The sequence below is a fragment of the Triticum urartu genome, chromosome 7A (genome assembly GCF_056163025.1).
Source record: "Triticum urartu cultivar PI428250 chromosome 7A, HENAU_Tu73, whole genome shotgun sequence".
Lineage (NCBI taxonomy): Eukaryota > Viridiplantae > Streptophyta > Magnoliopsida > Poales > Poaceae > Triticum > Triticum urartu.
Genome location: NC_141879.1, coordinates 376,078,824 through 376,102,843, shown reverse-complemented (window position 1 = coordinate 376,102,843; position 24,020 = coordinate 376,078,824). Strand labels below are relative to the sequence as shown.

Here is a 24,020-nt window from a genome sequence, read left to right as displayed (position 1 = left end):
TAGCTGGGTTTGGAACCACAATCAGAGTCATCTTCACTAGATGTTTGATAGTAAGTAGTGCGTGTGTTTACCTTGGCACCGCGTGCCATGAAGCAGTATGATAGAGGCTAAGGTGTCTCGATGTTTCGATGAGATGGTGGCTATCATTTTCTGTGGGAGTCGACCTTGACGATCCGACTACGAACGTGCGAGACGTCGCGCCTTAGCAATCGCTAAACCAACTTCCGAGGGTTATTGACCACGCCGGAGCACGATCAACCTGACCACGAGGGTCTATTTCCTGCGAGCAAACGAAGAACAAGCAAGAAACTGAGATTGCAATCAGGATATTGCGAATATAAGATGAAAGCTTTATCGATCAAGGTGGGGTTCTGTGATGTCTTGGTCTGGTCGTTGGACACAAACGAAGTACGCGAAGTTGCAGCTATGGCGAACTTTTAATCTAAACAAAACCCAAAGTCTAAACGATGCCCTAAGGGCTGTATATATGGAGGAAGAGGGGGAATTTCGTGGCCCTTGAGGGTGGGGTCCGAAACCAACCCTAACTCTTGTTTCCCCACACATACGGACTCTAAAAATAGCCTATACTTAAGTATTTCGAAATTACATGGGCCTGGCCCATTAATAAGGTGACGCAGCACCTAGAATAGCCTATGGACGAATATTATGAAGTGGCATCTTGTATATTTCGTCCAAGGCTTCATGCACTCCTTATGGCGGCTTCAAAGTCCTGAAATCATCACTTGTAACTCCGTTCTTGATCCCCTTGCACATGCCATCAACTCCATGCGTGTTCTTGCTCTAATGTTCATCCTTCTCCAAGCTAGGCCCTTCATTTGTAAGCAAAACAAATGTATCCAATTTAGGCAGCATCATAATCTCATGAACATTAGAATCATTACCAAGAAACGAAAGTACCTGGTAATTTAATTGGCGTGCGCGAGCTCTAGTAATTGGTCCAGTATATGTAACAGTAGGGGCATTGGGTGTAACAATGGTATTGATGTCCTCATCATCCTCCCCTTCTTGAAATGAAGTCGTCCTCGACGGAAGCGCATCTTCCTCACCCAAATAAGGCTTCAAATCTGCAATGTTAAAAGTGGGACTAACCCCAAAATCTACAGGTAGCTCAAGTTTATATGCATTATCATTTATTTTCTCTAACACCTTAAAAGGACCATCAGCACGTGGCATTAGCTTTGATTTACGCAGATTAGGAAATCTATCTTTACGCAAATGTAACCAAACAAGATCTCCAGGAGCAAACACAACATGTTTTCTACCCTTATCTCCAGCAAGTTTATATTTATCATTCATACACTCAATGTTTTCCTTAGTTAACTCATGCATTTTTAAAATCAATTCAGAACGTTCTTTAGCATCAAAATTAACCTTCTCTGAAGATGGAAGAGGCAACAAATCAATAGGTGCACGAGGTAGGAAACCATACACAATTTCAAAAGGGCACATCTTAGTAGTAGAATGCAATGAACGATTATAAGAAAATTCAATATGAGGCAAGCATTCTTCCCACATTTTCTTGTTATTCTTCAAAACAGCCCTAAGCATAGTAGACAATGTTCTATTGACTACTTCAGTTTGTCCATCAGTTTGGGGGTGACAAGTAGTACTAAAAAGCAGCTTAGTCCCCAACTTAGCCCATAAACATCTCCAAAAGTGCCTAAGAAATTTAGTATCACGATCTGAAACAATAGTATTTGGCACACCATGTAAGCGAATAATTTCACGAAAGAACAAATCAGCAACATTAACAGCATCATCGCTTTTATGACGTGGTATAAAGTGTGCCATTTTCAAGAACCTATCCACGACAACAAATATGCTATCCCTCCCCTTCTTTGTTCGAGGTAAACCTAAAACAAAGTCCATAGATATATCCTCCCAAGGAACACTAGGTACAGGCAAAGGCATATATAAACCATGAGGTATTGAGTCGTGACTTAGCTCTTTGACATGTAGTGCAGCGAGCAACAAAACGCTCAACATCCCGTCTCATCTTTGGCCAAAAGAAATGTGTAGCAAGTATATCCTCCGTCTTCTTGACGCCAAAGTGTCCCATTAATCCTCCTCCATGCGCCTCCTGCAACAACAAAAGACGAATGGAGCTAGCTGGAATGCATAGCTTGTTAGCACGAAACACAAATCCATCGTTAAGAACGAACTTGTTCCAAGTTCTCCCTTCCTTACAATTCTGCTATACATCTTTAAATTCAGCATCATGAACATATTGATCTTTGATGGTCTCCAAACCAAGTATTTTAAAGTCAAGTTGTGAAAGCATAGTATAACGACGAGACAAGGCATCAACAATAACATTTTATTTACCCTTCTTGTGTTTAATGACATAAGGGAAAGTCTCAATGAATTCAACCCATTTAGCATGTCTAAGGTTCAGTTTTGTTAATGTGTTTCAAAGATTCATGATCAGAATGTATAAGAAATTCCTTGGGCCATAAATAATGTTGCCATGTTTCTAAGGTCCGAACAAGAGCATATAATTCTTTATCATAAGTAGAATAGTTCAGACTAGGCCCACTCAGTTTTTCAGAAAAGTATGCAACAGGTTTTCCATCTTGTAATAACACACCTCCTAATCCAATTCCACTAGCATCACATTCAAGCTCAAAAGTCTTATTGAAATTAGGAAGTTGGAGTAAAGGAGCATGTGTCAACTTATCTTTCAATAGCGTGAAGGCTTCTTCCTGTGCGGTACCCCAAACAAAAGGCACATCCTTCTTTGTAAGCTCGTTGAGAGGTGCAGCAATGGTGCTGAAATCTCTCACAAAGCGCCTATAGAAACCAGCGAGGCCAAGGAAACTCCTCACTTGTGTGACCGTTTTGGGCTGCGGCCAACTCTCAATAGCTTCAATCTTGGCTTTATCAACTTCAATTCCCTGTGGAGTAACAACATAACCAAGAAAAGATACTCGGTCGGTGCAAAAGGTGCACTTTCCAAGGTTTCCAAACAAACGTGCATCACGTAGAGCAATAAAAACAGCACGTAAATGTTCCAAATGTTCCTCCAAAGATTTGCTATAAATCAATATGTCATCAAAGTAAACTACCACAAAACGTGCAATGAAAGCACGTAAAACTTCATTCATTAACCTCATGAAAGTACTAGGTGCATTAGTTAACCCAAAAGGCATGACTAACCACTCATATAATCCAAACTTAGTTTTAAATGTTGTTTTCCATTCATCACCCAATTTCATACGAATTTGATGGTATCCACTACGCAAATAAACTTTGGAGAATATTGTAGAGCCACTCAATTCATCAAGCATATCATCTAGCCTAGGAATAGGATGACGATAACGAATAGTAATATTATTAATGCCTCTACAATCAACGCACATACGCGACGTACCATCCTTTTTCGGCACTAAAATGATAGGAACAGCACAAGGACTAAGGGATTCGCGTACTCATAACCTTTGTCGAGCAGTTCTTGTACTTGACGCATAATCTCCTTCGTCTCCTCTGGATTGGTACGGTATGGTGCACGGTTGGGTAGCGAAGCACCGGGAATTAAGTCAATTTGATGCTCAATCCCTCGAATAGGTGGTAATCCCGGTGGCACGTCTTGTGGAAAGACGTCAGCGAACTACTGCAAAATGTTAGTGACAGCAGGGGGCAAAGAGGAAGGCACGTCCTCGAATGAAAATAATGCCTCTTTGCACACAAAAGCATAGCAAACAGATTTGCTAAAATCTAGCTCATCAATATCAGATTTGGTGGCAAGTAAACATGCACTTTTCAATTTAATTTCAGAAACAACAGTAGATGGTTTATTATTAGGCTTCATTTGGTGCTCAAATTCTTTTGCCACAATCTGATTTTCACTCTTATTTGTCTCCTGTTTTGCTTTATTCGCTCTATTAATATCATCTTTCAAAATGGAATCAGGAGTCATAGGAAGCAAAGTAATATTTTTATCGTTATGAACAAGAGTATACTGATTGGTTCTACCATGGTGTACAGAATTTTTATCAAATTGCCATGGTCTACCAAGTAATAAGGAACATGCTTGCATAGGTACCACATCACAATCAACATAATCAGCATATGTAGAGATACTAAATGCACACGAACAGTACGTGTTACCTTAACCTTGCCGCTGTTGTTGAACCATTGGATGTAGTAAGGATGTGGATGTGGTCTTGTGGTGAGAGATAGCTTCTCCACCATCTCCATGCTAGCCAAGTTATTGCAGCTCCCTCCATCTATGATCACGCGAACAGAACGTTCCTTCACAACTCCCTTTGTATGGAACAAATTATGCCTCTGATTTTGCTCAGCTTGTGTAACCTGCACACTCAAAACACGTTGAGCAACTAAACATTCATACCTGTCAGCATCTTCAGGAGCCATGTATTGCGTCTCATGATCAGAATCGTCTCCACCGTGTTCTTCACGTGTAATAAGAGCCAAAGTCTCCTCATCATAGTCACTAGCGGACTCATACCCACCATCCTCAGTAACAATCATCACACGCTTAGATGGGCATTCTCTCGCATAATGACCTCCACCCTTGCAACGTCGACAAATAATATCATGTGTTTGCCCTGTTGATGCCATGGATGAAGAAGAGCTCTTTGCAGGCCCAGAAGGTGTGCTCTTGGCAGATAGTGGTGATTGTGCCTGCTTTATTGTATCATGGTTGGAGGTGGCAGCCGACGGAGGCGCCGGTGTAGCAGAACGTGTGGAAGTAGATGATGCATGTGGTGTCCATGATGAAGGTCGACCTGCAGAAAAGTTAGTCCGCGCCAATGCCTGTCGATCCTGCACTTCACGTTCAGCTTTACAAGCAAGATGGAATAAACGAGTGATATTAGTATACTCCTTATACTCTAGAATCGTCTGAATCTCTCTATTTAATCCACCCATAAAACGTGCAAGCATAGCTTCATTCTCCTCAACAATACCACATCTAATCATGCCAGTTTGTAATTCCTGATAATATTCTTCTACAGAATTTTTTCCCTGTCTTAAGCGCTGCAATTTTTGAAGTAATTCACGTTGATAATATGGTGGAACCCAACGAGTACGCATAGCAGTTTTCAAAGCAGTCCAAGTAGCTGGAATAGGATATAATCTACAATGCTCAGACCACCAAACACATGCAAAACTAGTGAATGCACAAACAGCAGCAAGAACACGTCTCTCCTCGGGATATTGTAAACATGTAAATCGTTGTTCAGTTTCTAACTCCCAAGTAAGATATATATCAGGAACATATCTACCCTCAAATGGTGGAATATTCGATTTTAGTTTAGGGAGATGGTCATGATCTCGTACCTGAGGGTGAGCCCTACCATTGCCATTATTTGCATGTGGACGACCTGGTGGTTGCTGTGCTGGTGGTGGCACGTAGTTCTGATTTTGATCAATCTCATCCTCATAATCTCCCACATAATCATCCTCCTCCACATCAGCAGTAGGAGCCACAGAAGTATCAACAGCAGCACCAGCAGTTTGGCCCGACTGAAGAGGGACACGGCTCGCTCGGCGGAGGACTGTTTCCCGACGTGGAGGTAGTCGATGTTGTTGCTGTTGTTGCAGAGGTGCGGCAGGAGCCGGTGGTGGTGGTGGAAAACGCGAAAGCAATTCAGCAAACTTGTTATCGAGCTTTGTTTCAAACGTCTTCTCCATGCCATTTATCTTCTCCATGGCCTCTTCAAATCTGTTTATCACATCTTGCACCTGTCCACTCATCATTTGCTGAAACGTATCATGAAGCTCCTTGTTCGTCAAGTTCTCCCAGTCAGTCTCGTCGGCTTGTGATCCTGGCATGGTTAGCAGCAATAGAAACACACAAGAATATGATCCTACAGACTACTAACAAGTGGTGGTGGTGGCGGGTGTCACAAATCCGTCAAGCAAATCTCAAATTCTTACCAGTTCTTACCCAGCAGCAGGCGGTGATCGGCAACCGTTGTAGTCAAAACTCTCAAAAGCTTGGATAGAGCAATTGCCAAGGAGAGTCAAACGCACGACGTAGATGTATGTGGAGCTGGGAAGGCTTATAATATGGTAGCAAAAAGGGTCAGCAATAATCAATTCAGAGATGCAAAGTTGAATAAATGCTCAACGACGGTACTGTGCTGGTCCTAGGCTAGACCGTGCTAGAGACGCGAGCCTAGAACACTAACAAAATCACGGTGCTGCACGTAAATAAGGGAAAATCACACTCCGAAACTCTTTTTTTTCGCTCTTTTTTTTGTGCTCCTTTTTTTGCGAAAAAATCACTATAATGGCGAGTGTCTCAAAACTCTTCCCTCGTCAAACTGATAGGATGGGCACGAAATTTTTTTTTCACTTTTTTTCGGAAATCAGGGCAGCGACGATGAAAAAGTGCGACAAAAAATCACTATGATGGCACGTGGCTCAAAAGACTCAGAAAAGCCTAAAAATAGGATTGGGAAAAAAATTGCCCGTGAAAATTTTGGCCTAAAAACTGCCCGGGGGTCTCCAGACTCTTTTTTTTTCCGAGACCTACGCAGGCAAGGAAACACAAATCAGAATTTAGATTGATCTCAAGAACAAACCTAATATGAGAAGAACTCGGATTGGTGGTGGATATATGGTTGTGGTATATGGCAGCGATGGTGGTATATGGTAGCGGTGGTGGTATATGGATACAGATTGGTGGTGGTATATGGATACGGATTGGTGGTGGTATATGGATATGGATTCAGAGCGGTGGCGGATAAGCAAAAATGGTAGATGGGCGATGATGATGGTGCGGCGGCGGCGGCGTGACAACTTATGACCAGAACTCGAAACTCTAAAAGACTAGACTCTAAGACCAGCAACTTGACACGATGATGCAACCGCAAATTCAACAAAGCAAAAACCCTAAAAAGATTATGCAAAGGCTCAGATTGGTTCGGATATGATGAACTAACCCTAATTATTTTTTTCTGGCTTTTTCGTGGACTGTAGGTATGAAGAACAGAATCGATCTAATCTACGAAAAACTGTAAAATCTCACCGAGCCACCTGGAAATCTGATACCACTTGATGGAGGCTAAGGTGTGCCGATGTTTCGATGAGATGGTGGCTATCGTTTTCTGTGGGAGTCGACCTTGACGATCCGACTACGAATGTGCGAGACGTCGCGCCTTAGCAATCGCTAAACCAACTTCCGAGGGTTATTGACCACGCCGGAGCACGATCAACCTGTCCACGAGGGTCTGTTTCCTGTGAGCAAACGAAGAACAAGCAAGAAACTGAGATTGCAATCGGGATATTGCGAATATAAGATGAAAGCTTTATCGATCAAGGTGGGGTTCTGTGACGTCTTGGTCTGGTCGTTGGACACAAACGAAGTACACGAAGTTGCAGCTATGGCGAACTTTTAATCTAAACAAAACCCAAAGTCTAAACGACGCCCTAAGGGCTGTATATATGGAGGAAGAGGGGGGAATTTCGTGGCCCTTGAGGGTGGGGTCCGAAACCAACCCTAACTCTTGTTTCCCCACACATACGGACTCTAAAAATAGCCTATACTTAAGTATTTCGAAATTACATGGGCCTGGCCCATTAATAAGGTGACGCAGCACCTAGAATAGCCTATGGACGAATATTATGAAGTGGCATCTTGTATATTTCGTCCAAGGCTTCGTGCACTCCTTATGGCGGCTTCAAAGTCCTGAAATCATCACTTGTAACTCCGTTCTTGATCCCCTTGTGCATGCCATCAACTCCATGTGTGTTCTTACTCCAATGTTCATCCTTCTCCAAGCTAGGCCCTTCATTTGTAAGCAAAACAAATGTATCCAATTTAGGCAGCATCATAATCTCATGAACATTAGAATCATTACCAAGAAACTAAAGTACCTGGTAATTTAATTGGCGTGCGCGAGCTCTAGTAATTGGTCCAGTATATGTAACAGTAGGGGCTGTGGGTGTAACAATGGTATTGATGTCCTCATCACAGTAGGTAGGAGCGGAGTAGTCCTTGTCATTTGCATCGGTGTCGGTGATGAAGTCATTGTCTTCAGTGTTGAAGATGGACTTGGCAACGTATGCTATAGCCAGACTCGCAACGCCAGAATGGGACTCCTCCTCAGACTCCACCTCCGCCTCCTTAGAAGCGGACTCCTCCTCTGAATCCATTTCCTTGCCAATAAACGCACGTGCCTTGCCAGATGAGCTCTTCTTGTGTGATGAAGACTTTGAGGAAGACTTGGAAGAAAACTTTGAGTATTTCTTCTTCTTCTTGTCGTCAGAGTCATACTCCTTGCTCTTCTTCTTCTTCTTCTTGTTCTCATTGTCCCACTGCGGACACTCAGAGATGTAGTGGCCAGGTTTCTTGCACTTGTGGCATGTTCTCTTCTTGTAATCATGAGCAGAAGCTTCATCATTCCTTGAGCTTGATCGTGAAGACTTTCTGAAGCCTTTCTTCTTGGTGAATGTTTGGAACTTCTTCACAAGCATAGCAAGCTCCTTTCCAATGTCTTCAGGATCATCAGAACTGCTGTCAGATTCTTCTTCAGATAAGGAGACAGCTTTTGCCTTCAAGGCACGAGTTCGCCCATAGTTGGGACCGTAGATGTCTCTTTTCTCAGAAAGCTGAAACTCGTGTGTGTTGAGCCTCTCAAGTATGTCAAATGGATCGAGTGTCTTGAAGTCAGGACGTTCTTGAATCATCAGGGCTAGGGTGTCAAACGAGCTATCAAGTGATCTCAGGAGTGTCTTGACTACTTCATGCTTGGTGATCTCAGTGGCGCCGAGAGCTTGAAGCTCATTTGTGATGTCAGTGAGTCGATCAAACATGAGCTGGACATTCTCATTGTCATTTCTCTTGATGCGATTGAAGAGGTTGCGAAGGACATTGTTTCTCTGATCTCTCTGGGTTGAGACGCCTTCATTGACCTTGGAGAGCCAGTCCCAGACTAGCTTAGATGTTTCCAAAGCACTCACGCGGCCATACTGTCCTTTGGTCAGATGACCACAGATGATGTTCTTGGCAGTGGAGTCCAGTTGAACGAACTTCTTGACATCAGCAGCAGTGATACCTTCACCGGCCTTGGGGACGCCATTCTTGACGAGATACCATAGGTCGACATCAATGGCTTCAAGATGCATGCGCATCTTATTCTTCCAGTAGGGATATTCAGTTCCATCGAAGACGGGGCATGCAGCGGAGACCTTAATTATCCCTGCAGTCGACATAGCTAAAACTCCAGGTGGTTAAACCGAATCACACAGAACAAGGGAGTACCTTGCTCTGATACCAATTAAAAGTGCTAGTGATCGAATAGAGGGGGGGGTGAATAGGCGATTTTTATGAAAGTCTTCAAAACATGGAAGTTTCGAAGACAAACGATAGAAATAAACCTATTACCATGCAGCGAAAGGTAGACTACACTAGGCAAGCCATAGTCAAGTATTCAATGAAGTGAAAGCACAATGACTAATAGCAGCTAGGCAGTAAAGATCAGGTAGGAAGATATTGTGAAGCTAATCAGAACAAGCAGTCACTCAGTGAAGACAAAAGATAATGCAATCATACAATGACTTCACAAGGACCAACAGTAAGGAAAGGGAAGGGAAGGATGAAACCAGTGACTCATTGAAGACAATGATTTGTTGGACCAGTTCCAGTTGCTGTGACAACTGTACGTCTGGTTAGGGAGGCTGAGATTCAACTCAGAAGACCTCGTCTTCACCTTATTCCCCTTGATCTAAGGACACCCAGTCCTCGCCCAATCACTCTGGTAAGTCTTCAAGGTAGACTTCCAAACCTTCACAGACTTCGTTCACCAGCGATCCACAATGACTCTTGGATGCTCAGAATGCGACGCCTAAACGGCTGGAGGATTCACAGTCCTCAAGTGTAATAAGTCTTTAGATCACACAGACAGGAAGACTTAAGTGATGCCTAACACTCTTTGGCTCTGGGTGTTTAGGGCTTTATCCTCGCAAGGAATTCTCTCTCAAAGGCTTCGAGGTGGGTTGCTCTCAAACAACAAAAGCCGTACTCTAACTCTGAGCAGCCAACCATTTATGGTTGTAGGGGTGGGCTATTTATAGCCACTAGGCAAACCGACCTGATTTGTCCGAAATGACCCTGGGTCACTAAGGAACTGACACGTGTTCCAATAGTCAGATTTCAAACACACACGACAACTTTACTTGGGCTATAAGCAAAGCTGACTTATCCAACTCTGGACAAGATTTGCTCTCATAATCTTCACTCGAAGACATAGGATTTTGGTTAAGCATCACATCAGTCATTCTGACTGGTTCTCTTGGACCCCACTTAACAGTACGGTGGTTCCTATGACTCAACAAAGAAAAACACAGAACGACGAAACTGTTAAGTCTTTGCGCTCCATAGTCTTCAGGCGATGTCTTCTCTTATCATAGTCTTCAATGTGAATGTCTTCACATACCACCTCTGACTTCAATGTCTTCATACATTTTTAGGGGTCATCTCTGGTAGGAAAACCGAATCAATGAGGGACTTCTACCTGTGTTATCCTGCAATTCTCACAAACACATTAGTCCCTCAACTAGGTTTGTCATCAATACTCCAAAACCAACTAGGGGTGGCACTAGATGCACTTACAACAGGTATGAATGTTTAGTTGCTCAACATGTTTTGAGCGTGCAGGTTACACAAGCTGAGCAAAATCAGAGGCATAATTTGTTCCATATAAAGGGAGTTGTAAAGGAACGTTCTGTTCGCGTCATCATAGATGGAGGGAGTTGCAATAACTTGGCTAGCATGGAGATGGTGGAGAAGCTATCTCTCACCACAAGACCGCATCCACATCCTTACTACATCCAATGGTTCAACAACAACGGCAAGGTTAAGGTAACACGTACTGTTCGTGTGCATTTTAGTATCTCTACATATGCTGATTATGTTGATTGTGATGTGGTACCTATGCAAGCATGTTCCTTATTACTTGGTAGACCATGGCAATTTGATAAAAATTCTGTACACCATGGTAGAAACAATCAGCATACTCTTATTCATCAGGATAAAAATATTACTTTGCTTCCTATGACTCCTGTTTCCATTTTGAAAGATGATATTAATAGAGCTAATAAAGCAAAACAGTAGAAAAATAAGAGTGAAAATCAGATTGTGGCAAAAGAATTTGAGCAACAAATGAAGCCTAATAATAAACCATCTAGTGTTGCTTCTGAAATTAAATTGAAAAGTGCATGTTTACTTGCCACCAAATCTGATATTGATGATCTAGATTTTAGCAAATATGTTTGCTATGCTTTTGTGTGCAAAGAGGCATCATTTTCATTCGAGGACGTGCCTTCCTCTTTGCCTCCTGCTATAATTAACATTTTGCAGGAGTTCGCTGACGTCTTTCCACAAGACGTGCCACCGGGCTTACCACCTATTCGAGGGATTGAGCATCAAATTGACTTAATTCCCGGTGGATCATTATCCAACCGTGCACCATACCGTACCAATCCAGAGGAGACGAAGGAGATTATGTGTCAAGTACAAGAACTGCTCGACAAAGGTTATATACATTAATCCCTTAGTCTTTGTGCTGTTCCTACCATTTTAGTGCCAAAAAAGGATGGTACGTCGCGTATGTGCATTGATTGTAGAGGCATTAATAATATTACTATTCATTATCGTTATCCTATTCCTAGGCTAGATGATATGCTTGATGAATTGAGTGGCTCTACAATATTCTCCAAAGTTGATTTGCGTAGTGGATATCATCAAATTCGTATGAAATTGGGAGATGAATGGAAAACAACATTTAAAACTAAGTTTGGATTATATGAGTGGTTAGTCATGCCTTTTGGGTTAACTAATGCACCTAGTACTTTCATGAGGTTAATGAACGAAGTTTTACGTGCTTTCATTGGACGATTTGTGGTAGTTTACTTTGATGACATATTGATTTATAGCAAATCTTCGGAGGAATATTTGGAACATTTACGTGCTGTTTTTATTGCTCCACGTGATGCACATTTGTTTGGTAACCTTGGAAAGTGCACCATTTGCACCGACCGGATATCTTTTCTTGGCTATGTTGTTACTCCACAGGGGATTGAAGTTGATAAAGCCAAGATTGAAGCTATTGAGAGTTGGCCGCAACCCAAAACGGTCACACAAGTGAGGAGTTTTCTTGGCCTCGCTGGTTTCTATAGGCGTTCTGTGAGAGATTTCAGCACCATTGCTGCACCTCTCAACGAGCTTACAAAGAAGGATGTGCCTTTTGTTTGGGGTACCGCACAGGAAGAAGCCTTCACGGTATTGAAATATAAGTTGACACATGATCCTTTACTCCAACTTCCTGATTTTAATAAGACTTTTGAGCTTGAATGTGATGCTAGTGGAATTGGATTAGGAGGTGTGTTATTACAAGATGGCAAACATGTTGCATACTTTTCTGAAAAATTGAGTGGGCCTAGTCTGAACTATTCTACTTATGATAAAGAATTATATGCTCTTGTTCGGACCTTAGAAACATGGCAACATTATTTATGGCCCAAAGAATTTGTTATACATTCTGATCATGAATCTTTGAAACACATTAAAAGTCAAGAAAAACTGAACCATAGACATGCTAAATGGGTTGAATTCATTGAGACTTTCCCTTATGTCATTAAACACAAGAAGGGTAAAGAAAATGTTATTGCTGATGCATTGTCTCGTCGTAAGACTATGCTTTCACAACTTGACTTTAAAATATTTGGTTCAAAGATCAATATGTGCATGATGCTGAATTTAAAGATGTATTACAGAATTGTAAGGAAGGGAGAACTTGGAACAAGTTCGTTCTTAACGATGGATTTGTGTTTCGTGCTAACAAGCTATGCATTCCAGCTAGCTCCGTTCGTCTTTTGTTGTTGAAGGAGGCGCATGGAGGAGGATTAATGGGACACTTTGGCGTCAAGAAGACGAAGGATATACTTGCTACACATTTCTTTTGGACAAAGATGAGACGGGATGTTGAGCGTTTTGTTGCTCGCTGCACTACATGTTAAAAAGCTAAGTCACGACTCAATCCTCATGGTTTATATATGCCTTTGGCTATACCTAGTGTTCCTTGGGAGGATATATCTATAGACTTTGTTTTAGGTTTACCTCGAATAAAGAAGGGGAGGGATAGCATATTTGTTGTCGTGGATAGGTTCTCGAAAATGGCACACTTTATACCATGTCATAAAAGCGATGATGCTGTTAATGTTGCTGATTTGTTCTTTCATGAAATTATTCGCTTGCATGGTGTGCCAAATACTATTGTTTCAGATCGTGATACTAAATTTCTTAGCCACTTTTGGAGATGTTCATGGGCTAAGTTGGGGACTAAACTGCTTTTTAGTATTACTGGTCACCCTCAAACTGATGGACAAACTGAGGTAGTCAATAGAACATTGTCTACTATGCTTAGGGCTATTTTGAAGAATAATAAGAAAATGTGGGAAGAATGCTTGCCTCATATTGAATTTGCTTATAATCGTTCATTGCATTCTACCACTAAGATGTGCCCTTTTGAAATTGTGTATGGTTTCCTACCTCGTGCACCTATTGATCTGTTGCCTCTTCCATCTTCGGAGAAGGTTAATTTTGATGCTAAAGAACGTGCTGAATTGATTTTAAAAATGCATGAGTTAACTAAGGAAAACATTGAGCGTATGAATGCTAAATATAAAGTTGCTGGAGATAAGGGTAGAAAACATGTTGTGTTTGCACCTGGAGATCTTGTTTGGTTACATTTGCGTAAGGATAGATTTCCTAATTTGCGCAAATCTAAGCTAATGCCACGTGCTGATGGTCCTTTTAAGGTGTTAGAGAAAATAAATGATAATGCATATAAACTTGAGTTGCCTGCAGATTTTGGGGTTAGTCCCACTTTTAACATTGCAGATTTGAAGCCTTATTTGGGTGAGGAAGATGAACTTTCGTCGAGGACGACTTCATTTCAAGAAGGGGAGGATGATGAGGACATCAATACCATTGTTACACCCACAGCCCCTGCTGCTATACATACTGGACCAATTACTAGAGCTCGCAAACGCTAATTGAATTATCAGGTACTTTCGTTTCTTGGTAACGATTCTAATGTTCATGAGAATATGATGTTGCCTAAATTGGATACATTTGTCTTGCTTACAATTGAAGGGTCTAGCTTGGACAAGAAAGATGAACCTTGGAGCAAGTTCAAGCATGGAGATGATGGCATGCGCAAGGGGGTCAAGAACGGAGTTACAAGTGATGATTTCAGGACTTTGAAGCCACCATAAGGAGTGCATGAAGCCTTGGACGAAATATACAAGATGTCACTTCATAAATTTCATCCAGTGGCTATTCTAGGTGCTGCGTCACCTTATTATTGGGCCAGGCCTTATTGGGCCAGGCCCATGTATTTTCAAAATACTTAAGTATAGGCCGTTTTTAGAGTCCGTATGTGTGGGGAAACAAGAGTTAGGGTTGGTTTCGGACCCCTCCTCCAAGGGCCACGAAATTCCCCCTCTTCCTCCATATATACAATCCTTAGGGCATCGTTTAGACTTTGCGTTTTGTTTAGATTAAAGTTCGCCATAGCTGCAACTTCGCGTACTTCGTTTGTGTTCAACGACCAGACAAAGGCGTCACAGAACCCCATCTTGATCAATAAAGCTTTCCTCTTATATTCGCAATATCCAGATTGCAATATCAGTTTCTTGCTTATTCTTCGTTTGCCTGCAGGAAACAGACCTTCATGGCTAGGTTGATCGTGCTCCGGCGTGGTCAATAACCTCTCGGAGTTGGTTTAACGATTGCTAAGGCGCGACGTCCTCGCACGTTCGTAGTCGGATCGTCAAAGTCGACTTCCTCCAAAACGATAGCCACCATCTCATCGAAAGATGGGACACCTTTGCCTCTATCAAAAGAGAAAAAAAAAGGCATCTAGCTAATCACGATGGACCAGTAGGTCCGTGGCAAACTACTCACACATCACCGAAGATGCAACAAGGTTGATGTAGAAGCCCTCCATGATCAATTCCCCCTCCGGAAGAGTACCAACGGAGGCCTCCAGATTCGTGGAAGAATAGAGGCTTGCGGCGGCGGAATAATTGTTTCGGGTCTCGCTCTGGTGTTTTGGAGATTTATGGAAATTTATAGAAGTGGAATTAGGGCAAACGGAGTTAAAGGGGCCCACAAGCTCAGGCGGCGCCGCCCTTGGGTGCGCGCCGTTTGAGCTTGTGGCCTTCTCGTACATCTTCTGCCCCCCGAAGCTTCTAGGGTCCCTTCTGGTCCTGAAAAAATCATCGTAAAATTTCATCGTGTTTGGAGTTCGTTTGGTATTGATTTTCTATGAAACAAAATAATAGGCAAAAACAAGAACTGGCACTGGGCACTAGGTTAATAGGTTAGTTCCAAAAAGATATAAAATTGCACATAAAGTATACCAAATTGATAATATAATAGCATAAAACAATCAAATATTATAGATACATTGGAGACATATCACTCATCGTCGTCGCTGTCCTCCTCCTCCCCCTTCGGATGGCCCAATGCTGCTATTGTTGTGTGTCATCACCGGCCTGGGTGTAGGATTGTTGTGTGGCTGTCTAGGTGTAGGACTGCTGTTGCTGGTAGTTGACGGACTGGGTGGGATCTGAGTCTTCCACCTGTCTGTCCTCATAGCCCCCGCCTCCTCCCTCGCCTCCGTCGTGGATGATGTCTAGCATCTCCCTGTCCGCATCATATATCGGCTCCCTCGCTCTAGGCATTGCAGCGAACAGCGTGCGGGCACCCATCTGCTCCTCGGTCGCTGTCTGCGCCCGGACGAGCCGCGATGAAGAATATTCGAAGAAGAGCGGCGCTGCATTAACATTGACGATGTAAGGCACCGTACAAAGGCTTATAAGGCTCCGGCCACGGCACTGTCTGTACTATAGGCGCACCCGTTTGGCGGCGTCCACCACGGCCGCGCGGACCGCCTCATCCGCCACGACCTCCACGCCTATCGCCACCACCAGTCCCATCGGTGGCTAACTGCTACTTGAGCTTCTCCTCCTTTGCGGCCTTCGCTTTGACGCGCCGAGTCTGCCGCGTCGCCGAGATGATCTTCCGGGCGAGCGATGCTCAGGTCCACCGGCACCTTCGCCGGCTCCATCCCCGACAGGTTCTCCGACGGCACCATGCGTTGGCGACGGAAGGAAGGAGAGGGTGGGAGAAAAGAGTGGGAATTGGAGGAAGAGCGGCGGGGAATGGAAAAAGAGAGTGAGGATTTTGGCGCGAAAACAGTGCGGGATGCTGCAAAAGCGTGGGCTACGCCTTCCTTTTGGGTGGGCCGGGGGAAGAAGAGCAACATTTCACATGTGTGGACTCCCAACGTTTGTCTCCGGTTTGCGGAAGAAAACACATTCGAACTGCGCTGCAGATCGATACAAGACCGCGTTGGATGATTTTCGTGGTCCAGATGATTACGGAAGGTTTGCGGGGCGTTGAAGATGCCCTGAGCCAAAAAACCCTGCCATTTTTGTATTCAACTTATTGTCCTAGGAATGCCTTGTTTTTGAATAATAAAGTTCTCTGAATCGGAGTTTACTCTTACGCGCCCGAGCGCTACAACGCTGGATCACAATCTTTTCGCCCCCTTCCCCTTCGACGCGCAGAACCTTCTAGCCTCAGCTATTAAGGACATGTACAATGGTTGATAAGATAGTCTTATCTTAAATTTTGCATGTAATTTAAAGATGATAAAAAAAAGTCTATAATGGGTTATCTTTTAGTCTTATCTTCAATAACTAGTCATCCCTAAAAACGCGATGAGACATATTGTGCTAAAAGATCATCTCTTGTCTTTTCTTATGAGTTATCTCAACTCCACATCATTATACATTATACATGCCTAAAACAACAGAAAACTTTTTAGGGCTGTCTGAAATTGGCCGTAAAAAAAAACACGCAAAGCCCTCCTCCTCGAATCCATTCCATCCTACCGTCTCATTGCTCCTCCCCATCCCACTCGCCAGATCTCCCTCTACCCCGCCTCCCCCTCCGGCCTCCGCCATGTCGGTGTCATCGCGCTTCGAGCTCCGGGTAAAACCCTAGCTACTCCGCAGATCGACGCGCCCCCTCCCTCTAGCTCCCCTCGCTGGCGACGCCCCTAACCTCCCCTCTCCTTCCAATTGCAGGCCTCGTCGAACCTTCACCAGCAGCCACCGCCTCCCGTCGGCATGAGGTGAGCGCCACGATTTCTAGGTTTTTGTCCTCATGCGATGGATGGGGGGGTTCTCAGAGTGGTTGGCCACCCCTCTCTGATGGCTGTGAGGGCCGACTCGTCGCTGTGTTGTTGTTGCAGCGGCGATGTGGGGACATTCGCCGACGCGGGGAACCTCGAGCACTGCGCCAAGTACCTCAATCAGACGCTCGTTACCTTCGGTTTCCCGGCCTCGCTCGACCTATTTGCCACAGATCCGGTCCGTCGCTCACGTCTCCTGCCTTTCGAGACAATGTCGTCCCTTTTCTCTAAGCATTGGTGTGAATTTTGTGTCGACTTTTCGGTTAGGATCTAACTTGCCATTTGCATGCTATTGTATTAATTTTATGGCAGTTTCGGGTGCTCTTTCTGCTCGTTTTCCAGTTAAGGGCATATTTGGATTTCAGAAATTTCAAAACGTAAGAAATAGGAAAAACGCTGGATTCAGATGCCATGTACTTCCTACAGGATTTTCTAAAACACATGAATTTTGCCAGAGACGCCTTTGGAAGGTGCACATAAAATAAACACGGGAATTTTAGAGGATTGATGAGGAGAGAGAGATAGAGTGAAGGTGCATTGGACTTCTCAAAAGAAAAAGAAAAAGAGGTTTGAGCTCATGATGAGATCCCTATAAAATAGGGGGCATAGCAATGGATTTCATAGGAATTTTGTAGTCCTAATCCTAGGATCCGAAGGGTTTTCATAGGAAAATTTCCTTAGGATTCAAATCCTCTAATATTCCTATAAAACCCCACAATCCAAAGAGGCCCTAAACTGTGTCCATTTGAATCTTCTTCTTCTTCTTCTTCTTCGTTTGTGGTGAATGGGTGAATGTTATCTTTCAGGTGCTTTTTCTAAATTTTCCGTATTCTGTCTCTGTGGCGCAGGTATCTATTGCAAGAACATGCAACTGCATGTATGCACTGCTGCAGCAGCGCCAGAGAGACATCGAATTCCGGGAATCGACCAATGATCTACGGCAACGGTGAGCTTTCCATTTCTCTGATCTGTATTTGGGGGTATCACTTGGACGTACTATGCAGTGTTTAGTTATGCATTGCACACCAGATCTGCAGGGTAGTACAGTTTAGCAATAAAGTACACCACACAATGCTGCCTTGTAAGGACAGACTGATAGTCGTCCGTGATGCCTCGTGCTCTGGGACGATATTATTGTGACCACATCTTTTTTACTTCCTTAAGCTTTGTCATGAATGTACATGATGTATCGCTCTGTTTGGTTAATTGACATAATGTTTTGCACCAGGGAATTAGGCCACTGTTACGCAACCTGAAAATGTGACTTCGGATAGTGCATGCCATTCGTTGTGAACACCTTCTGAAGTTTACTCTTTATTAGAGTATGACAGTCCTACAGAATTCAAGCGCAATCTTTCATATTTCTGTGTGTTCCTGCCCTTTTGCCCCCTTTGACCCCTAGCATTTTCTGCTGCTATTGGCTCCAATAACCCAGTTTCCATATTTTTCTTGTGTAATTTAACCAGTTCTTGTACTCGATGTGAGTCCTTTTTTTTTGTGAGCCAAACGAATGCCTATAGCTCGGAAACAGACACAATGAAGAAAATGAGGTTTGCCACAATGAACCGAGTGTGATTTGAGATGACATCAGTATAGCACCTGCTCTTTAGCTTTATAACTATATCCTTCGAGTTTGAATTTCAATCTTGCTTGAATATGAAGTTTGAGTTATGTTAATCCACCGAGCATTTTATTTTTCCTGTTGAATCAAACTAGATAGGGTAATTCTATAAGACTGTTGCCTTTGACATCATCTTATACGGGCCAAACCTTAGGGGTGGCCCAATCTTCACGATTGGAGGTGGATTCACTGATGAACACGAAGAACAAGAAGAAAACAAAGGGGAAATCAAAAGGAAAACACACACAGGACAAGATTCACCACCAAGTACTCACTCAGCACAAAGTCAATACAAGAGGTGCATCTTAGATCCAACAAAAGGCTTTTCATCCCCAAATTCAAGGAGATGGGGGTTTTGAGAGATAGTTCTTCCCTAAATCCAAAGAGTTGGAGGGCTTATATTATGGAATCTTTACCCATGGGTGGCCTTGTACTCCTGGGAGTCTTCTCCTTCGAGAAGTCTTGATCCCACACAGCCTTGTATTCTTCATGGTTGGAGGTGGATTCACGGATGAACACGAAGAACAAGAAGAAAACAAAGGGGAAATCAAGTGGAGAACACACATAAGGACAAGATGATCCACCAAGTACTCACTCATAGCACAAAGTCAATACAAGAGGTGCATCTTAGATCCAACAAACACACAAAGGGAGAAGGGTAACAAAAGGCATTTCATCCCCAAATCCAAGGAGAGGGGTTTTGAGAGATAGTTCTTCCCTAAATCCGAAGAGATGGAGGGTTTATATTCCAGAATCTTTACCCATGGGTGGCCTTTACTCCTCGGAGTCTTCTCCCTCGGGAGGTCTTGATCCCGCACGGGGTGATAGATTGAGCAAAGCTATCTCAAGTTATTAGTCTCTAGTTTGCTAATCCTAGATCTGGTCCTAGGTACGGTTTATATAGGTAAGGGACGAAGGGGTAAGTGGGAGATAGGGATACAAGGGCCGATGTCCCATTTACTATGTCAGGCAGTGTTTCAGATACTCTGGGCCATGTAGGCTGGAGGTTCCAGCCGCTTGGCAGAGTAAGGTGCAATGTGGCTGCTGGATGGTGTGTGCTTCTGTCTAGGGTCTTCGGCCCAGAGGCTCCAGCTGCCTTTGTGAAGACACGTCTTAATGAGCTGTTTCTTATGTCTGATCTTGGCCCTCTTCGCTACATTCTTGGGATTGAGGTTTCTTCTACCTCTGTTGGCTTCTTTATTTCCCAAGAAAACTATATCCAGGATCTCGTTGCTTGTGCTGCTCTTACTAATGAGAGCACTGTTGAGACTCCCATGGAGCTCAATGTTCACCTCAATGCTTCTGATGGTGATGGCGACCCCTTGTCTGATCTGACGCGTTATCACCATCTTGTTGTGAGTCTTGTCTATCTAGCTGTCACTCGTCTGGATATCTCCTATCCTGTTCATATTTTGAGTCAGTTTGTTTTTGTTCCCAGTTCGGTTCACTATAGCCACCTTCTTCATGTTCTCCATATCTCGCTGTCTTTTCTTTCCCTGATCCAGTTCGTTACAGCTTCAGGCCTGTTCAGATGGTATGTGGGCTGGTGATCCCTTGGAACGCCGTTCACTTTCTGCTTGCTGTGTTTTAACTGGCTGTTCACTCGTTGCCTAAAAGACGAAGAAACGGACTGCAGTTTCCGTTCGAGTGCGGAGGCTGAGTTGCGAGCTACTCCCTCCATTCCAAAATATAGTGCGCCCGCGCTTCCCGAGGTCGAACTTTGACCATAAATTTAACAAACGAGACCGACTGCGGCGGGAGAAAAAGTTACATAATTAAAAACTTCTTCCGAATACGAATTCACTGATATAACTTTTGCTCCCGCCGCAATCGGTCTTGGTAGTTAAATTTACGGTCAAAGTTGAAGCACGGGGATAGAGGAAGCACTACATTGTGGAATGGAGGGAGTATGGCTCTTCTGACGGCAGATGTGACCTGGTTATGGTGGTTGCTGGTTCCTTCAGGAGTTTGGTGTGTCTGTTACTACACCTACTACACTCTTGTCCGACAGTACAAGTGCTATCAGTGTTGTGCGTGACCTTGTGAAGCATGAGCTCACCAAACACATTGATGTTGATGCTTCTTCTGTGCGTGCTGGTGTGCAAGATCTGGTTATTGCTCTTCAGTATGTGCCTTCCAAGTTACAGCTGGCGGATTTCTTTATGAAGGGGCAGACTAGAGCTCTTCTCTCTCCAAACTCAGTGTTGTGGATCCACCCTGAATTTAGGGGGGAAGGGTTTTAGAGTTATATATTACGTTTCATGTGTACCCTTCATAATTTCCCTGTAGTACGAGGGGTTTCCTGCATATTTACCACCTGTACATATGTATACATATTGGCCATTGGCCCCCAGGAAATACAAATTGCATATTTCTAACAACATCAACACAATTGTTTGCAGCCTTTGGAAGGTTTTATAGAATATTGTTAAATCACTATGTTATATATGGCTAATGGCGGCTTGTGTTATACAATGTGCAGTATGCAGTCTGATATTTCAAGACTGGAAGCCAAGATCGAAAGGATGGATGCCCAATTGGCAGCAAAAGATCGAGAGTTGGCCACTTTGACCCGAACGGTTTGTCCTTGTGTCAACTCTGTTTGGATCTTTACCACTTTTGAAACTCTAAAACTAACCCCTAATCCGACCGCAATTACCAGGAGGCCAAAAACACCGCAGCTCTGAAAGCTCATATTGAGAAGCTGCAGCAGGAACGTGACGAATTTCAAAAAATGGTTATTGGAAATCAGGTTAAATGGTCTTATCCTTTTCCTTTCCTTGCAAAAATTTCCTTTTGTTTTGTTTGTTTTATTTGTTTATGGATGATCGAACTAGCTATTCTTGTTATGGGACGATGAGGTCCTGTCCTGATTCACTATCTTCCTTCTGTCAGCAAGTACGCACCCAACAAATTCATGAAACGAAGAAGAAAGAAAAGGAATACATCAAATTGCAGGTGAGCTATTGCATTTTTTCTCGTAAGATATGTAACAGACATAGCATGGAGATATTATCTGAATTGTTGCTATTGGACGGAACTATTTCTATTTGCAGGAGAAGCTAAACCAAGTATTGATGGAGAAGAAAAAGGAATCATCACGTTCAGGAATGGAAATAATGAACTTGTTGCAGGTGCTGTGTAAGCGAAACTTTGCTTGATGACGTTGTGTAAGGTTTGCTTTGCTTGATGACGTTGTTATTTTGTTTAACAGAAAGAGGGACGACAGCGTGGAACATGGACTGGAAAAAAGAATGACAATGACTACTACAAAATGATTGTAAGTAGCGAGCCACTTCTGTAAAACTGATACGTAGCTGGTTGAATATATTCTAAGGAAACCTTGAATGCATTCAGGTTGATGCATATGAAGTGAAGAAACAAGAACTAGTCCAGGAGAATGCTGATTTGCGGGCACTGTTACGTTCGATGCAGGTAAATACTGCGATATTCCACATTTCATTCCTTAGTTGTTTGTTAATGTATGGGTGTGTAATATTCTAAGTTGCTAATAGGATTCACATTGTATTATCCCTTTCATTATAGATGTATATACACCGTGTTCTAATCTGAGTAATAATGTTCTATATCAGATGGATATGCGTGAGTTCCTTAATGCTCCAACTGGATCATCACAGCCTGCTGTTGCTGGTAATGGAAGACAGGAGGCAGGGTCTCCCCAGTCCCCACTTGGGGGCAAGACGGTATGCATGCCTAATCTTCTTTGCAGAGGTTTTTGTTGGTTCACATTTTTCTCCTAAAAATCCACATTGTTTCTGCCATGTATGATATCGCAACAGAAGCATAAAGAATGTAAAATTGGGGAAAATGAAATATTTGGTCGTCATGTGTTTCCTTCTTTTCTGTCACATGATTTGCTCAGTTGGAGTCGCAAGATCCATCCTTTATTTTGTTGGGCTTCCTCCTGCCAGGATGTCTTTGACTTGCCCTTTCACATGGCCAGAGACCAGATAGAGGAGAGTTTGCGCACTAAAATGGCTTCAGTAAAGGTAGCAATCACTGAATTGCTACACGTTCCTTATTTTTGATGTTTCAGTATGCAAACTGTTCTCCCTCTCACTGTCCTCTTTAACTTTGTAAAACAAATTACTGCGCAGGCACGAATGACGCAACTTCAAGATGCTCAAAAAGGTGCTGAAGTGACCTCGGAAGTTACCGAGCGTGAACTTGAGCTTGAAGCTCAGTTAGTTGAAGCCAGAAGCATCATCCAAGAGCAGGTATGTGGTGTTTAACCACTCATAAATCAGAATTATTTATAGCATTGAAATAGCAAAATATTTTAGTGCGCAAACTGCTCAGTAACCTACATTTGGGAACTGAATTTACAGGCGTCCATCATGTCTAAGCACTTCTCCAAGTCTGATAAACCAAGGTGGTTTGATACATATTCTCTAAAGTTCCCTTCTGTTTAAGCCCAAAACTATATTCTTTTACTGATTCGCAGGAGGTTAAGTGGCCTGGATGCCGAGCGTGAGGCGATTCTTTCTGCTTCTACAGATGTGTAAAGATATATTCATGGTGAATTTCTGTTCTGGAAGGCTGCAAGGCACATCATTTTGGTCTGTGATGGAGGTCTCTTGTGTTGTAACTGCTGTAGTATAACTGATAAACCTCTTCCTGCCATGGTAGCACTAGTGCCGCGGCAGCCTATGTAGCATGATGTGCAGGAGCATCTCTCCTGCCGTTGCTAACTGATAATCCCGTAGGTATGGCTGCCGCTCCTGGTATTCCTCTGATGGAGCGGAGTCTTATGCAGCCTGCTGTCTTCGGAATGTAATTGTGCCTCGTTTTAGTTCAATGATGTGGTTCATCTTGTGGCAACTGTTATAGCTCGTTTGGCACCTCGTTTTTCATTTCATTTGAAATGAAACGAAAACACATTCATCATAGGATATTTTGTTTGGTAGGAAGTTTTCTAGTTTGGCAGCCAGATGGATTTGTGAAATGAAATGAATCTCATATGTTCCATCCGGCTGCGAGTTGGGGAGTTGTGGCTGCCGGTGGAAAACGAGTCCGACTTTGGTTATGGCGGGCGTTGGCGGTGTCTACGCGCCTGATCTGGGTATCCTAGATCGGACAACGACGGTGCTATTCCTTGATCTGGGTATCCTAGATCGTAC

General features: G+C 43.3%; 1 protein-coding gene across 1 annotated transcript; it reads left to right on the top strand.

Annotated features, from left to right (window-relative positions):
• The first annotated feature begins 16,901 nt into the window (after window positions 1-16,901).
• Window positions 16,902-23,721, top strand: LOC125529229 (uncharacterized). Its single transcript, XM_048693640.2, has 15 exons — window positions 16,902-17,056; window positions 17,152-17,198; window positions 17,319-17,436; window positions 18,107-18,204; window positions 21,362-21,458; window positions 21,542-21,631; window positions 21,775-21,837; window positions 21,936-22,013; window positions 22,094-22,159; window positions 22,237-22,314; window positions 22,473-22,583; window positions 22,812-22,889; window positions 22,998-23,117; window positions 23,229-23,272; window positions 23,345-23,721. The coding sequence occupies exons 1-15, from the start codon at window positions 17,027-17,029 to the stop codon at window positions 23,403-23,405; spliced, it is 1,179 nt and encodes a 392-aa protein (XP_048549597.1). The 5' UTR covers window positions 16,902-17,026; the 3' UTR covers window positions 23,406-23,721.
• The last annotated feature ends 299 nt before the right edge of the window (window positions 23,722-24,020 follow it).